General features: G+C 32.3%; 2 protein-coding genes across 2 annotated transcripts; both read left to right on the top strand.

The window, feature by feature from the left end:
- The first annotated feature begins 129 nt into the window (after positions 1-129).
- LOC111049163 (TRAF3-interacting protein 1) lies at positions 130-13,090 on the top strand. Its single transcript, XM_039427096.1, has 11 exons — positions 130-509; positions 1,073-1,190; positions 2,893-3,005; positions 3,350-3,430; positions 3,556-3,749; positions 4,661-5,082; positions 7,792-7,963; positions 9,610-9,738; positions 11,052-11,178; positions 12,340-12,474; positions 12,803-13,090. The coding sequence occupies exons 1-11, from the start codon at positions 375-377 to the stop codon at positions 13,088-13,090; spliced, it is 1,914 nt and encodes a 637-aa protein (XP_039283030.1). The 5' UTR covers positions 130-374.
- A 1,201-nt stretch (positions 13,091-14,291) lies between these two features.
- LOC120351102 (TRAF3-interacting protein 1-like) lies at positions 14,292-19,071 on the top strand. The gene is made up of 3 exons (XM_039427095.1): positions 14,292-14,441; positions 14,774-14,985; positions 19,065-19,071. Exons 1-3 carry the CDS (start codon positions 14,292-14,294, stop codon positions 19,069-19,071), a joined length of 369 nt encoding a protein of 122 aa, XP_039283029.1.

Genomic DNA, 19,071 nt, shown 5'->3' with positions numbered 1-19,071 from the left:
CTTAATTTTTTTTCGTAAAGCAATAATTTCCTTACCTATGGTAAAAGGGCAAAGAAAGTAAAATTAGGTTTTTAATTTGCAAGTACCGGATATGATAAGTGCGCTTCAACGTGATACAAAACTCAAAGACCTTGTTTTACACCTGTCTTTCCGTTCGGTGAGCACGCCCATCGGCCCTTGACGATGTAAACCGGCCTTACCCCTATCAGATGACATATAAACAGAAAATGGAGCGTTGTCATGGCAACCAAGTACGTGCTTCGTACACACAATACAACACATGAGTTATTGTCATTCAGTCGACGTCAGCTAGGCACAAATCTCACAGTTTTTTGACATCCAAGTGACAGCTTCTTGACAACGATGTTGTAGATATGTCAGAGGATATAAAGCCAGAAGTTATAAAGCGAACTCAAGATTCTCTTAAGAAATTTGTGAAAAAACCACCGTTAACTGAAAAGCTACTGAAGAAGCCTCCGTTTCGTTTCTTGCATGATTTGATATCTTCGGTAAGTTGCATATTATTACAATATTGTTTTATTTATATTATTATCATGCATATATACCCTACTAATATATTCTGCTTATTTTAGAATAAAGATGAAATTATAATCCATCTTCGTCACACGTTGAATTACTTTTCAATTAAAAGTTTCTAATAAATATAATTATTCAATTTAGCAAGCAGTACATGCATTTGTATTGAGGCTGCAAAAAGTGATCTATCATTCCAGGATTAGGTAGAAATAGCATTTAAATTTTATTATTATTCTATTTTTAACATAGAAAGAGAATAGAAATGAATATTTTATTTGTGTTTGTTCCCATGAAACATACTACCGTATAGAAAGAGCCCTACAAAATTTACCATAGAAAGAACACTACAATAAAGTAGTATCAATGTACCGTAATCATTGTTTCATCAAAATTTACTGGTATCACAAAAATACCTGTTTAGCATTTTAATATTTTGATTACTGAAAGGCTTTCTCTTAGCATGAAGTACAGTAAGGAAATAATTTACATTCCCTACATATAGGCTAATATATTTTACCTTTAATGTTACTTTCAGATAATGAAAGAAACAGGGTTCCTACAGGGACTGTACACTGCTGAAGAGATGATTTCTGAAAATATCAAAGATCGAGATGCTAAAGTTGCCTATTTGGAAAAGTTGATTTTGGCAGTCAGTAAGTATTCTTTATAATTTTATAATCAATGAATAAATTAATTATACAATTATCATGTAGTCTTAAAATTACAAGAAATAACAATAAAACCATTAGTAGCATTGTTTAGTTTTAAAGAATAATGTTTTCATCGCTGTTCTTATTTCATAAACTCAGAGTATTGTGACGTGTGAAATTGAAGTTATCATCTCCAAAAAAAAGATTCAAGAAGAGCAGGCTTAATAGTAATAATTAGGTAATTAAAATTTTGAAATTCAGACTAAAGATCCACGGTACAAACCCGCTTATCACCAGAAGTTTTTGAACAGGTCACTCCCGTGTTATTGGATGGGCACGTTTATTTGTCGGTTCCGGCTAAAGTATGACAGTCGTAAAGATACATTTTTTTAATATAACTTTTACTAGTACTAAGACTAACGAAAAGTTTTTTCTCTATCCTAAATTAATACTTTAATTAATTTTACAAGATGAATCTTATTGTAATAGCTTCGTCTCCTTGTTTTAAATTAGAAAATTTATTAATCACTGCACTAAGTTGATATTTTTTCCACTTTCACTAAGCACTCCTGGAGGTTTACACCAGATCTGTTAGCTTCTTCCTTTTCAATCTCCTCGTCAATGTTGAGTTGTCCAAAAGGTGGATTGCCTCTGGATCTGCCTCAGTCCAAAAGCTGGATGGTCATGTAGAGCCTCTTCATAGGTTCTTGCTGTTTTTACAATCATCTCCTTGACTGTCTCCACCTGAAGGTCTCCATGAAGGTTGGCGTTCCTGATGAAATATAGAGCATTGACAGCATTACGCAGAAACTTGTTTTGGAAACGTTGGATGATGTCAATATTACTCTCTGCTGTACAGCCCCACAGTTGCGCACCATACAACCAGACAGGCCTCAGTATTTGTTTGTAGAGTTGAATTTTATTGTGGATTGATAAGCTTGAATTCCTTCCTATCAGCCAGTACATCCTACTATACTTGTAGTTGAGCTCATCCATCTTTTTCTTGACATGGCTTTTCCACCGAAGTTTGGCATCCAGAGTAATTTTACAAGATATTTTGCCTCGTTTGCATATAGTATCACGTGGTTGTTGAGTTGTAAGATACATTGACAGCTTATAATGATATATTCAGGCGAGGTGGAACTTCCCACCAATATAAAATCCATATGAATATTATTATTATACATAAAATTCAATTTTCACTCAACTTAAAATAGGCAGGCCTACCAGTATTGTAAATATTGCACAGATTTTCAATATTATGCATCTATGATCAACCTGAAACAATAACTCTCCACTGAAAACTATAGTGAGGTCCACGTTATAATGACAGTATTTGATCAACTTTGGTTTTGCTATCCTTGTCTATCATTCGACAAAGCCGGTGGTACTATCCATTTCTAGGTCCACAACGGTGCCAATTATGTTTTTGACAGTGTAGAAATATAATTAATTAATGCAGAGAATCGGTATCGCTATTCTTCTATCTTAATCCACTGCCATTATAACGTGGACCACACTATAGTGCAAAATGTTCCCATGGAACGCCATTTCAAAATCGTTGGTTCAAGCTTTTGGCGCGCACATATAAAGTTGATTTACACTAAAATGTGTCGTTTACTAGCTGCGTGAATGAAGAAAGGCAGTAAGATAGTAAGATATTATATCATGTTCGATCTCAAGTAAAAATTTAACGATTTTTCAGAACTAGCAACTGGAGCAAATCTTACTGCCAGGCCGACAAAAATAGTAGCTGGTCTAGAAGTTGATCGCACCAATGAACTTCTTCAGGCAATTGGAAAAGCTTTGGAGAAAAAGGTACAGAATTTCCATCATTTTCATTAATTACAAAAAATAGAAACAAATTTTCAAGATAAAAATATGTAATACAACTTGAGGGTTACTAATAACACTAGTGTTGAACTTTGAATTTTATTAAGTTGAATGTTCCATCACTTTGTTATAGCTGCTCTATGTTAAATTCACAAATAAATTTTTGCCATCCAATTAAATCTGTAATCATATAATTTAAATTTCATTGTATTTTTTAAACATTAAAATAAATTCATTTGGATATTTGTACTTCACCTTATATATTTTACATGTTCTATCATATGTATGTAAATTTTTCATAATTTAGTCATGTGCGTTTTCTTTTTCAGATCGACAGCAGAAGTGCTGTAGAGCAAGTTATCAACAAAGGGACAAAGAAAGCCACTGGAAGCAATAAATCTCAAAATAAGGTACCGTACGCTGAATATTTCCTCTATGAAAAGTGTTGGGTAAAGTAAGAGTAGATTATATAGGTAGTTGAGAGTAACCAATGTTTTAAAAATATATAATAAATTATTACATTGTATTCCAACAGGCAACAAGTAAAAGCAAACAAACTAAGGAAACAGCTAATGAAGAAAGCAAAACTGAAAAACTCAAGAAAAGTCCGACAAAACCCAGCAAAGAAGCTAGTTTAAAACCTGCCAAGGAAAGCAAAAAGACAAAAAAGAGTGAGAGTAATGCCACGCCGAAAAAGAAAGAAAGAAAAGATTCTGAATCGCCAGCTAGGTGAGTGAGAGGAAAAATTAATTATTGATGGTAGAATAAATATATAATTTCTATTCAATTACAATAATTTTTCTAAACAATATGCTTCTCATATGAATGTGGAATGATGAAAATTAACGTTCATTTTCTCAACATGTAAACAAATCGAACTAATCATTTTATGCAAAAAGTGTAGGCGCGGCGCTACTCCTTTGCAAGACTTCCTACTAAAGAAATGAGATAAAGCAAACATGTTTTCAGTTATTGCTTTGTTCTACTAGAAAATATACATACGTAATTCAAATAAATACATATTTAATATACGATCATTTAAAAATAGGACAATAATAATTGAAATATGACAAAAATACGTATCATCTATGAAATAGAATTACAGTACCCTTTGAAATTAATAAAATAATACAAATTATAACTACTAGTTTCGGTGATCACACCATCGTCAGGTTATTAAATAAATTTCAAATATAAATATTCTTATTCTATTATTCTATTAATTTTAAAGGGTACTATAATTATATTTTATAAATACAAGAAAGTAGCCCTGAGTTCATACATTTTAGGAAGATACGTATATCATCATATACCATCGTTATGTGTTTTCTGTTCTGTATGATAAGAATTCATACTGACATAATATTAAAGTATCAGGATTATATCAATTCCCTACTCTAGAAAGATATATTTCTTTCAATTTAAAGAAAACTCAATGCTCTAATATAATAATGCTTTGATGTAGATGAAAAAATTATATGAATGCAATACGTGTGATGTAGATAGTTGAGTCAATAGAAAAAGCTCTGCTTTCTGGATTTCAAGCTTCATCTCTTCATATCTCTTCATCCATCCATAATAAGAAAATGTCTAAGAAGCCGATTTTTTGTTACTAACTGACTTGGTTTTCATCTATTTAGGAGAACTGAGCCTTCACCGGTCAAATCAAAAAGCATACTCAAAAACGCCACGATAAAAGAAGTGAACGAGAAACAGAACTCTTTTGATAGCATCAGAAGCAGGGAGGAAGAACAATTAAACAATGCGCCGGAATCACTCGAAGCACCAAAGGAGAGAAGAAACTCCAACGCTGATCCGAATAAAACGGAAGAGAATTCGAAGATTCAAAAAGCAACCGAAAATGTTGACGTTAAGAATGGACCGAGTTCCATAGAAGCTGAACAGTCCCTGAGTAGTGTTGTGGAGACTTCTCCTAGTAAGGCTGTCAATGAGAAGGAGGAATTGAAAGGAAATGCATTAAAAGAAGTGGAAGGTAGGCCAGAATCAAGGAGACCCGGATCAGCTCATCCTGGACATAGAAGATCTGATTCATTCACCAAAGGTGAGCAAAAGACAGTAAATTACTTCACCGAAATTAATTTATGAAAACACAAATTGAAATCGTCAACCACTTTTATTTCATAAAACTTTTATTTAAATAAAAGTGGTTGACAACTTCAATATTATTTTGTTTTCATTTGAAAAGTATCATATCACTCACCAACACAACTGTAAGGAAATCAATTTACTTTTCTTCAAGAATAATAATGTTTTATGTGTTTTGAATTGTTTTTAAAGTCTATGGGTAATGTATGTGGGTAATGAGGCAAGGAATTATACCACGCACAAGCCTTATATAGGAATAATCATTAGAAAAGTTGGAACGATCATAGATTAATATTTTTATCTCTCCAGTTTATCTCTTTAATGAGATTATGGCATGAGAGTACAGACGACACTGACTTGGTGTTGAGGGAGCAACTTCCAACAGGAGCAGAGCTGTCATATGGACAAATGGAAAACTCTGAACCGCCTTAGAGCAGAGTTAGAAAATCGCACAACTTGGAGGCAGATAGAGGACCCGTACTGCGACTGTGGCGATATCCAGTCAGATGATCACCTCCTAAAATGCTGTCCTCTTTGTATTCAATGACGAAGCTGTTAGAGCAGTTGATTTTATCTCTTTCCTGTATAGGGCTACTTGTAATATAAATATAAAGAAAATAATTAAAAATCTCAGTACCCTTTTTTTAAAATATTTTTCCTCCACCTACTGTCTAAAGTACTTACTTTACTCCCTGAAACCTAATACTAAAGTGTCACTTTTTCGCTCTCGGTAGTAAAAAACAGAAAAACTCCCTAGGGAGTAAAAGTGACTCCATTTAAATAACATGGGGAGCATCTCTATTTTGAAACTTACATTGTAAGAGGTTAGAAGGTCTAAGCTCAGATGAGAAAGCATAATAGAGGTGTCTGTCATTGAGTCAACTGAATTCAATACCACAACCAGAAATTTGATCAACTCATGAAATATATGTTTGTATGATAATTATTATATTCTTAATATTATTAGTAGACGATAAAACTTTATACAATTTTTAAAATATTTTATTCTATTCAAAATACCAGCCAACAAATATTTTTGATCTGCAATTCAAATCTGAACCGCGTGATCTGGAGTCAGCCATTTTTGGTAGCTGCTCAGCTGATATAATTGTTACAACTTTTGCCGATAGATAGCGCAATCGGCAGTGCCTATCAGACGACCGGTTTTTAGGTTTTAGATTTAGGTTATGTTCTTAGGAATCATTGTCACCAATACGTAAGTTATTAGAATTATTTTATTTGCAGTTTCTATGAAAAAATGTAGATGGAGGAAAAATGTTGTGTACATCACGAGCGAAAAATACTTTTTCTCCCTCAGGAAAATTGCTGCCCTTGGCTTCGCCTCGGGCTTCAAACTTTTTCCCACAGGGAGAAAAAGTCGTAGCTACTTTTCACTCTAGATATACAAATAACTATTATCAAGACATGTTTCGGTCATTTATGCCATTTTCAAGTCTTGAAAATGGCATAAATGACCGAAACATGTCGCGATAAAATATTTTAAAAAAAGGGTACTGAGATTTTTAATTATTTTCAGTTGATTTTATTTCAATTTATGCATCATTATTTATCACCTGACACGCACGAACGAAAAAAATTATCTCTAATTTATTTCTACACCTTTTTTACTCTCCTTGCCCTATTACCATAGGTAAGGAAAGTATTGCTTTCCAAAAAAAATTAAGGTACCCCAATTTCCATTTTGTGTGTGTGTGTGTGTGTGTGTGTGTGTGTGTGTGTGTGTGTGTGTGTGTGTGTGTGTGTTTAAATTCATACCTGGAATAGCCATTGATAAGCTCTATCAACTGCCACAAGTCCCATATCTGTAAAAATTTCAGGAGCTCCGCCCCATCTATGCAAAGTTGGATTTCAGATTCCCAATTATCAGGCTTCAGATACAATTCAAACAAAAAAAATCGAGTGGAGAAGATTGAGCATAAAAATCTCTACAATTAATGTTGATTAACATTTTCACTTAAAATTGAAATTAAGCTTGAAATTCGAGAAAATGTGATTATCTAATTGCAAACTATTGGCAACTGTTGATTCTATTAAATAATTCACTATGAAGAGATATCAGACCTCGTATGTCTCCAGCGTTTTGTCCTGTCACCAGCTGGCTTGGATCTTTGTTTATAAGTAGACTTGTGATGCGCGTGAACACTAGCGTCAGGTGATCAATATTCTAATAACGGCAAGGAAAGTTGTGTGAGTGCGCCACACCAGATTTTTATGTTTTCTGTTAGTTCTACTTTTGTATCTAAGATGAAGCAAATATTCCTCAACCAAGGAATATAAAAGGATATGTGATATAAAAAAATATTAGGCTAGAAATTCCAATTTAAGGATTATCAAACATAGTTGGTGAGAATTATGGGAACTTAATATTTCTTTTACAAGGATAATTTTTTAGTATGCTTCATTGGGGATCCTATTCAAATTAAAAAAAAAACTACTTTCTGTCGCTTCAAAATTACAGTTATTATTCCAAACTCCTCTTTTATTCTTGAAAAATGTACAATAATATTCTAAATTTGGGAAAGGAACAGTTTTGGGCTTCAAGCCTGTTGTTCCTTTCCCTATCATTCATAGTTGAGAATTATATTGTAACCTATGTATCAATGTATAAATAAATATAATATTTCTCCTACTGTGTCTTATCCAGGGACATCGTTGGACAGTCAAGCAGATGATCAGAGTGAAAGCAACTCACTGGCAATTCAAAATAAAGCTCAAACTCAGGCCAAAGTTGAGCCCTCCACTTCCACTTCATCCAGTGAGAAAGAGAAGAATGCCCTAACTAAACAAGCAACCGTCCTTGGTGGTCAGTCGACAAGGTATTTTCTATTTTTCTACTCTGATAGACTGATAAATGCCTTTATTTCTACAGTTTAAAACCTAACAAGTGTTGTGAGTGAAGGCACTACCTCTGTAAACAAAGCCGTAGTGCACTCGTGTGACGTCAGCACAGGTAGGGCGCCTACACCAATAAAAACACTAGCTGATATAGATCAGTTGAAATCAATGAATTTTTATTGGTGGAGGAGCCCTACCTGTGCTGACGTCACACGAGTGCACTACGGCTTTGTTTACGGAGGTAGTGGTGAAGGTGAGGCAATAAGAGCTCCCTCTTCCACTTCAAGTATTATAGTGTGAGGTCCACGTTATAATGGCAGTGTTTGATTAGCAATGTATTGCTATCCTTGTCTATCATTCAACAAAGCGAATAGTGCTATCTCTTTCTGGCTTTGCTCTGTTGCCAGATCGTCTTTTAACAATGTAAAATTAGTAATTAATTAACAAAATATTTCATCTCAATTATGTAAATTCATGATGAAATTATTGAAAAATATTGATTATAATTATATTTCATCACAATTATAAAAAATAATTATGAAATTATTGAAAAATATTATTTCTTGATTAATAAATTATGATTGATTATATTGATTATATATTACTTCAATAAACCTGTATCAGCTACCGTCTATAGAAGTCATTGACTAGATGGAGGATCGGCAACGTTGATCTCCTATCTTTCTCCACTTATAACGTGGACCTCAATTTAGATTTGAAAAGAATAGGTAGGTAGTTTTCTACTATGACAAAAATCCAAGTTGAGGGCTAATTCGAAGAGCATCATTCAAATTATACACGAGAAGAAGTAAATAATATTAATATTCAGATCTGAAATAATAAAAAAATCTATTATTTATCGATGACTGGAAAACCTTATTATGAATCCTAGTATACACATTGACGCGGGACGATTTTAAGCCGATTTCATAGTTGAATTCGTCCAGATCCTGTTTCTCTCGCACTCATATCGTCAAGTTTTTGAACGTACAAATTTTAAGTTTAAATCAATGGACCAACACTAAACTCAACTTAAACATCAATATTTTTTTGTGTAGTTGAGAAGTTGATATTGTGGTAATTATTCATATTGGATGAAAAAGACTAAGAAATTGTCAAAAACCACAGATCTATTGATACTTATAGAAAGACCGGTTTCGGTTATTACACCATTGCCAATCTTATTTTTGACAATTTCTTAGTCTTTCTCATTCAACATCAATAAATTGATGAGGACACATGGGCACATCAAGATAAAGATGACTGACTGGAGGTAGGCCAAATTCCTAGTTTTAAATTTAAAGGTACATCTTATTAATTTAAATTGTAAGTTATAATTAATTATGTATAAATATTTCCTTGTGTCGGTGTTTTCCAATGAATTCCTGCTGTACTAGGTAGAAAATAAAACTATTGACTCTTATGAAATGTGTTCACTCATTGGCCGAATAAAATTCCAAAACTTGATCAACGTGTAAACACTTCCATAGAAACCAATGATATTCTTTTCCTGGCCAGCACAACAGGAATTCATTGGAAAGCTCGGCTCAAGTGCAGCTAACCGAGAATATAAATAATTTTCTGAATATTAATTCAATTCTTATGGTGGACTTTTATTTTTGGATAGACAAAGTACAGCGAAAGTGATGAATGGCCCAGTAGCGCGACCCAGAACAGCGACGAGACCCCCGAGTGCCCGCCCTGGAGCGCCCCGGGTTAGGGACAGGGGACATGTGCAGGTAGCTGAGGAAGTTGCGTGAGTTCACAAAATAACTATAATACAAATAACAAATAATAAATAAACAAAATATACAAATAATGATTTTTTTTAATCGAAAATATGCCGAGGATATGTTTGTACTGATAATTGTTATCAGACAAGTCACCAATCAAATGAGAATATGATGTACTGTGACAATGAATAAAAAATAATTAATTGATTGCCACTTTTTGAACAGTGTATCAAATCCAGGGCGCCAAATCTTTGAGGGCGCAAATAAGAGATGATGAAAATAATTTTGAGAATCAAAATACCCACTAAAAATATCTGACACAATTATTTTAAAAAATACATAGAACAGCAGAACATGTAAATATAATACAGGCTACCGGAAATGTAAAATGTAAATAGTAAGAAACATGAGATTTGTAAGCTGATATCTCTTTTGAAAATTTAGCTGATAAGATTTAAATAACATACTCTCTGCTTTTGTTCAAGAAGAATCACAGAAAGAGGCCATACCACAAGTTGCGATCAAACTTTATGCCTCCTACCCTAATTATTATTATTGGACTTTTATACAATTAATAACGGAAAATTAAGGCTCTAAAATGCGTGTAGACGCTAGTTATAAATTATATAATGACATATATAAGAAGTGAATTTGAAAATGAATGTCTGCACTTCAAAATGTATGGTTAACAGGGAGAGCTTGGTGGAATCCATGAAGTGTTTGAATAAATTATAGAACATGAATTGAAGTTTACTTTCTCAAATCTTGAAGTAGCTGTTAGAATATTTTTCTAAGCAGATTAGTCACCATCTGCTCTGCAGAGAGAGGATTTTCCGCTTTGAATCGTCTGAAGAATGTTAAGAGGTCTACAGTTTTGTGTTTGAAAGACGTGATCTTGTTATCTCCTGTTATTCATTTCATAAGATATAAGTGACATAAATTATTTGCTTTTACATTATAGTAATAAGGGCGGTTCCATTAATAGTATTTATTATAATTATTTATCACATTGTGTACGAATACTTAACATGAGGAAAGGCACAACAGGCTCATGCCCAAAACTGTCCCATTTCCAATTAATGTTCAGTAATAGAACATTTGCCCAGGGCGCCATTCGCCAAAGCCCGGGGCCTGGACGTATATTATATAGTTTGATTAATAATACTTGTACATTAGATTATCATTTTCTAGCCTCCCTTACAAGATGAAGTGAAATTACATCTATTCAATAATACTACTGAAGAAAAACAAAAAATAAATGTTTTATTTCTCCTTTTGATATATTATGCCTTGTATTTCAGTATGCTTTCATTATTTATTTTGGTTTTTTTTGCAGCCGTACTTCGTCAGCTGTTGTGAATGTGATTGTCGATTCAGGCGCAACAAATGAGGACGACAACGATGAAGGAAGTATGGTTGTTGTCGAACCTCAGCAGTCTATTCTAGACTCAGACCTATCCAAGGTAAGCCAGGTCATCAACCTCAACTGAGATTTGATATAAGCAGTTTGGCTGAATTGAATTGAATCAGAATTTTCGTTTTATCAATTAATCACAGATTGATAAAGAACAGGTATAATGAAATAATTAACATTTAAAATAAATTAGCAAACTCCAAACATTTGAAAGTGAAGCAATAACCTTCTAAACTACAATGGAACTTTTATATTTGAGCTTTCTTAAACTGTTTTAATACAAAAGATTGATTACCGTTTATTTCGAATACAGAAAAAATCATATAATAATAGTAATTATTATTCAACATAAATCCAAATTAAATGCTCTAAATCGTCCCGCATATTATAATACACAAATAGTTGAACTACCAAATGATTAGAATAACCAAATAACTTTTAAAAATATGAATGAATGAACTAGGCTAACTAATTTAAGTGATGCACTGTAACTCACTCTCCATGTCTAGCACCATCATAATCATCAACCAGCTCATACTAGACTTATTAGATTACTTATGTTAAATTTCATTAGTGATATAAGTGTTGCAATGTAACTCACTCCTCATCTCTAGCACCATCATCATTAACATCCAGCTCAAACTAGACTTGAATTACTTTTGTTAAATAAGTTGTCTGGAATAAATTTGAAATTGATATTAATTTTCAAAATGAAAAGTATAGTACGGTAATAAATCAATACAGAGTACTCAATATTTACTGTTAATAATTTTCTATACCTAAATAATTATTATCCAGGTTTCATTGAACTTGAAATTTACAAACATGATTGACTTATCTCATTTTTGGTAAGGGCTACTCTTATTTATCTTGAAATTAAAAATCTAAGTAGGTACCCTTTTCTTTAAAAACTTTTATGCTTCAACATACTAATGCCATTTTCAAAAAGATTTTCAATTTTAAGATGATTGCCTTAAGCTGCGTTTGCACCAAAGTTGATAACAAAATGTTATTAACTCAATCCTTATAGATTCTATTAGATTGAGCATATCTTATCATACACATGGTGAACATATGTGTTTATCAAGTTACGTTCAATATAATAGAATCTATAAGGATTAAGTTATTAACACTTTGTTAATAATTACTTTGGTAATAAAACCTAGATTTATTATGCATTATGAAAAATGAAAAAATGTTTGTTTTACAGGAACAAGTGGGCGATGTGAAATCTGAAGACAATGAAAATCTGCAAAATGAAGAACAGGGACAACTAGTTGCTCAAATATTGGAAACACAGAGGGAACTGGAGATTTCTGGACCATCAGCATCAAAAACAGAAATAGTAAGTTTTTTAAGATAGTCTAGGTACGAGTAGGCATAGTAGGTATGAGTAGGTAGGCATAGTAGGTACGAGTAGGCATAGTAGCTGCGAGAAGGTAGGCATAGTAGGTACGAGTACGCATATACTCCAACTCGAAGATTTAGTAGGAAGATTCAACTCTTAATTAAATTCCTGTTTTACGAGTGTAAATATATTTTTGAAGATTCAATTTCACTTCATTCCTATTTTTCGTTTAGGCATTAATAGATATCATGATAGATCAAATTTTCAAATAAAATAGAATTTTAAAAATTTGTTTTATTGAAAGATGATTTTGATATTTTTCAAGGACTGGGAAGGCGGTAGAAAACGCGAGCGAGAATCAACTTTGAAAGAAGTGGAGAGACTACGAACGGCAATTCAGACTTTGACTCGAGCTGCGAATCCACTAGGAAAGCTGATCGATTTCTTGCAAGAGGATGTCGATTCCATGCAACGGGAGTACTCCAATTGGAGTGAAGCTTACGCAAGTCTATGGCTGATCTACAGAGTGAACAAAGGTATATTGAGTTTGAGAAAATATATTCTAACATTTATATGCTTCAATAATGTGGAGACCCTATTGGTGAACGGTTAATGTACTTTTAGTTGGACATAGTGTTCAAGTTGTTGTGAATCTTGTAAATTTTTGAATATGCTACCTCAGTGTTTTTAAAACACTATAGTTTGTGTAAAAATTATCCGGACACCAATAGAAAGGAGACATTCTCCTCGTTAATTTGATATAAAACTATCACGCATTACGACGCCCCATGATTTTGAGAGAAGTGATATTCAAAAGAGAAACAAATCGTCGCGATGTTTCCAATTTTATCAAAAAAGTTAAATTTCCTTTTAATCCATCAACCCTGAAGCTTTTTTAGTACTACTAGGATATCGGGGATGATATTCTGCATCCAATTCTGACGTTGAATTGGAAACTTGAGAAAGTTGCAGTTCTACACGATTTGGCAACCCTGTAATTTCTTCGGATGGAGGGATCAACTTATTTTACACAAACTACCTATAGATAAAAATTCGGCACCATCTACATTATGGAGCATTCCAATTCATACCTCACTAGAGAAAACACTATCGGCTTCCTAAGAGACTGAAAGATTTATTTCGAGCTGAAATATGTACAACTGTTCAAATAATTTACATAAGGGATATTTACATCTGAAGGAATACGTCACGAATTTACAGAGTTTACAGAAGGAAGCTCCAAAGTATAAGTAGGAGACCAAATATTACGATCAGAAGAATATAAATATTGGAGATAAATCATTATCATTGCTTGAGATCTCCAATTAAGCTGTAATATGGGGGACCGAGCTTCGCTCTGGAGTACAAAAGCATAAAAAATTATTACGAAAGAAGAAATGATAATAGCATTCATACAGAAATGTTCTATCTAATCACAGTAAATTGAGATTGATCCCCAGAGGAATACAAAAATTTCCCTCACAAAAGCCCAGTTACACAAAAGCCGGTTAAATTTTAATCCTGATTAACTTTACGTGAACCAAATCAAAGAAGACCATTTCAAAAAGATTTTCAATTTTAAGATGATTGCCTTAAGCTGCGTTTGCACCAAAGTTGATAACAAAATGTTATTAACTCAATCCTTATAGATTCTATTAGATTGAGCATATCTTATCATACACATGGTGAACATATGTGTTTATCAAGTTACGTTCAATATAATAGAATCTATAAGGATTAAGTTATTAACACTTTGTTAATAATTACTTTGGTAATAAAACCTAGATTTATTATGCATTATGAAAAATGAAAAAATGTTTGTTTTACAGGAACAAGTGGGCGATGTGAAATCTGAAGACAATGAAAATCTGCAAAATGAAGAACAGGGACAACTAGTTGCTCAAATATTGGAAACACAGAGGGAACTGGAGATTTCTGGACAATCAGCATCAAAAACAGAAATAGTAAGTTTTTTAAGATAGTCTAGGTACGAGTAGGTAGGCATAGTAGGTATGAGTAGGTAGGCATAGTAGGTACGAGTAGGCATAGTAGCTGCGAGAAGGTAGGCATAGTAGGTACGAGTACGCATATACTCCAACTCGAAGATTTAGTAGGAAGATTCAACTCTTAATTAAATTCCTGTTTTACGAGTGTAAATATATTTTTGAAGATTCAATTTCACTTCATTCCTATTTTTCGTTTAGGCATTAATAGATATCATGATAGATCAAATTTTCAAATAAAATAGAATTTTAAAAATTTGTTTTATTGAAAGATGATTTTGATATTTTTCAAGGACTGGGAAGGCGGTAGAAAACGCGAGCGAGAATCAACTTTGAAAGAAGTGGAGAGACTACGAACGGCAATTCAGACTTTGACTCGAGCTGCGAATCCACTAGGAAAGCTGATCGATTTCTTGCAAGAGGATGTCGATTCCATGCAACGGGAGTACTCCAATTGGAGTGAAGCTTACGCCAAGTCTATGGCTGATCTACAGAGTGAACAAAGGTATATTGAGTTTGAGAAAATATATTCTAACATTTATATGCTTCAATAATGTGGAGACCCTATTGGTGAACGGTTAATGTACTTTTAGTTGGACATAGTGTTCAAGTTGTTGTGAATCTTGTAAATTTTTGAATATGCTACCTCAGTGTTTTTAAAACACTATAGTTTGTGTAAAAATTATCCGGACACCAATAGAAAGGAGACATTCTCCTCGTTAATTTGATATAAAACTATCACGCATTACGACGCCCCATGATTTTGAGAGAAGTGATATTCAAAAGAGAAACAAATCGTCGCGATGTTTCCAATTTTATCAAAAAAGTTAAATTTCCTTTTAATCCATCAACCCTGAAGCTTTTTTAGTACTACTAGGATATCGGGGATGATATTCTGCATCCAATTCTGACGTTGAATTGGAAACTTGAGAAAGTTGCAGTTCTACACGATTTGGCAACCCTGTAATTTCTTCGGATGGAGGGATCAACTTATTTTACACAAACTACCTATAGATAAAAATTCGGCACCATCTACATTATGGAGCATTCCAATTCATACCTCACTAGAGAAAACACTATCGGCTTCCTAAGAGACTGAAAGATTTATTTCGAGCTGAAATATGTACAACTGTTCAAATAATTTACATAAGGGATATTTACATCTGAAGGAATACGTCACGAATTTACAGAGTTTACAGAAGGAAGCTCCAAAGTATAAGTAGGAGACCAAATATTACGATCAGAAGAATATAAATATTGGAGATAAATCATTATCATTGCTTGAGATCTCCAATTAAGCTGTAATATGGGGGACCGAGCTTCGCTCTGGAGTACAAAAGCATAAAAAATTATTACGAAAGAAGAAATGATAATAGCATTCATACAGAAATGTTCTATCTAATCACAGTAAATTGAGATTGATCCCCAGAGGAATACAAAAATTTCCCTCACAAAAGCCCAGTTACACAAAAGCCGGTTAAATTTTAATCCTGATTAACTTTACGTGAACCAAATCAAAGAAGACCATTTCAAAAAGATGGATCTACTGGAATTAATCAGGATTGAAAATAACCCGGCTTTTTTGCAACCGGCACTAAGTAGGTACCTGATGATTGAAAGATTACAAAAGTTCAATAGCTGAGTCATAATTTTGACACACACAGTCCCACACACATGAACTCGCTCACTCACTTCCATATCAACAGACGACGAAATAATTATTATCAGCTGTTTTTCCAAGGATGAATAATAATTATCCTTTTAATGTCCTTCAGCGATGAGACCTAGTTCAATCGAATCTTTATATTATAAACCTACTATGTTCTGAATTTCGTGAGAATCGTTAGAGCCGTTTTCGAGATCCTGTGAAATACAAAAATATAAACCGAAGTTGCTCGTTTAATAGTATAGGATTTAGAGTTTAGACACTTGGGCTATACCGTATTAGACGCCTCTATGAAAGTTTAATAAGAGAATTTATCTGAATTATTCAATTTGATAACTCACGGTACGGAAAACATATAGGCCTACTGTATTTATTTAGGCTATTTTCTGGTATTATGTAATATTCCGTTCGCTATGATATAACACTCATTTAGGCTTTTATATCTTAATTGAGAAGACGAGAAGTTTAGGATTGCCTATTTCTTATTTCCGATTATTGTACTGATAATAAAATGGATGAAAAACAGGGTAAAACAGCTAGATGGAAATTCGATGAGCGCTACTATTCAAAAATTATTTGTCAGCCCGGGAATCGAACCCAGTACCTCCTAATAATTACCGGTCAGGAATGCTTACAACAAACTGACAATCTTTGAATAGCAGCGCTCATTTTATACGAAGCCATAGCGGCTAGCCAGTTTATAAATGGAAATTACTGAGATATTGCAATTATTAAAATGCTCATCGAATTTCCATCTAGCTGTTTACCCTGTTGTCAATATTTGCAGTAGCAGAAGTCTTCGGGTTGAATTACAGCATTTAATTTAGATATTCATTTAATAATAATTAATTGATAATGAATCTGTTGGCCTTTGCATTTTGAAAAATGATGAATATAAATATATTTTGAAAATTGGTTATTACACAAAATTTGTGAGCAGCATAAATGCTCTTACTTGAATATTATAATCTAATTGGGATTGAAAATTTTATAACTGTTGATATTTCTAAATTTTAGGATTGAAAATGCGACTCAATCCGTTGCCAAAAATTTATTCCAAATTGATCAACAATTTTTCCAGATTACCAAAAGATCAACAAAAATTTGGGTCAACAATTCTTTCAACTGTCAACAACTGATTTCATTGGCAACTTGAGTTGTTGAACTTCATCAGTTCAATCAGTCAGTTGTTTATTGAAAGCTCAGCTTTATTTTAGGCCTACTTGTTACAATACAGTATCTATTAGCTTACAGTCAATTAATTTACTTAAAAAAAGAATTTCTAATATTTTTTTCTCATTGGAAAAATGCTTCATATTTTTCAATTTGACTTCATGTGCAATAAACTATTATTTCCTCCACAAACTATTTCAACAAGAATAATATCAATTTCATAAGCATTTAATAGAATTTGAGAAACTGATAGAGTTATTTGGAAGTTAGTGTTAGCTTGGAATCATTAAACATTTTATAATCAGCCATTGTCTCAGACAATACTCGTAGTATCAATTTTACATCAATTTAGACTTAAAAATAGTAGCCTACTATAATCACCAATGATTAGAAGTAGAATATTTAAATACAGTAGCTTTGAATATTTCAAGCATTTCATCATAATAATTATTATATGATGTCATTGAATGAAATGAAAAATGAATTAATGTTATTGTTTGGAATAGTGGTTTGAACAAAGTTTTTATTGATTAGATTAAAATCAATAAAATAGCTTAGAATCCATTATGCTGTTTTTAATATAGAAAACTCGAAATGTTAGAACTGGAAAAGAAACAGTTTTATTTAGATGAAATATCGAGTAAGCAAACAGATTTATGAAATGACCTATTAATGACATGAATGAATTATGAGATTCATGGAGTAGCTTTTTCAATTTATGAATAAGGTTTTTTACAATATAATCTTGAATTCTTAAATTTCAATGAGGTTTATAGGTGAAGAATAATGATATACTGTAATAATAGATTTAGTGAAATATTCAGGTACAACAAATAATGTATTACCAATTCAAACATCAATTTGTAAGAAATATTTGTTTTAAACCAATTTCAAACATTTTGTGCCATATTATGTTTTCTTCTTGGGTGATTATACTTTGCTCTGATTCAACAAGTCTTTTAGAATACAGTATTAATTCGAATTGTTATGTTTGCAAAATAATCATTTACCTATTATAACAATGGTTTGGACATACTGTATATTATTCTTGAAAGAGAAGGAAATTTTGTTATGGTGATGAGAGAAATTTTTTTCAATAATTTTCTGATCTGCTCAGTTTTGTATTAAAAGTGTAATTGAATGATGAATAAAAAGCAATATTGAACAGTATGCAAGTCGATTGAGTTCTCAAACCTCGAACATTTTCCAAAAACCATAATTGAAATAAATTCAAATTATTGTACATCATCAATCAATATTAATAATGATAACAGAAAAACATGACTCAAATCGGAGTTGGTCAAGGAATTCAAATGAAAAAATCTCAAGTTTTTTAAAAAACTTTATTCAATTATGATTAGAATTTCTTAATAAATTTGCCACTTATGAAAATAAAACGCTTACTTCTAAGAATAAATTCTCGACAAGACTCATATTAATTATTACTATCTAATTAAGCAGGTTCATAAGCAAATAACAATGAACATTTGAAAAATATGAGTTCTGAAATATTTCATACATAATTCACTAAAAATCTCAGAGAGCTACCAAATCAGGATACCAATGTAAATATATATTAATACGTATTTTTCAAAATATTTTCATCTGTTGATATGAACATTCATTTTGATTTTTATCGTCTATTTTCAAGTGCAGTCAAATTAATGAATAATCAAAAATCTTGAAATTTATAAACAAATCAAAAATGTATCAATAATAATAATGATTATCATTATTACTAACAGATACTAG

This window comes from Nilaparvata lugens, chromosome 4 (assembly GCF_014356525.2).
Source record: "Nilaparvata lugens isolate BPH chromosome 4, ASM1435652v1, whole genome shotgun sequence".
Lineage (NCBI taxonomy): Eukaryota > Metazoa > Arthropoda > Insecta > Hemiptera > Delphacidae > Nilaparvata > Nilaparvata lugens.
Note: the sequence above shows the minus strand (reverse complement) of the source record. Positions and strands in the feature narration are given on the sequence as shown.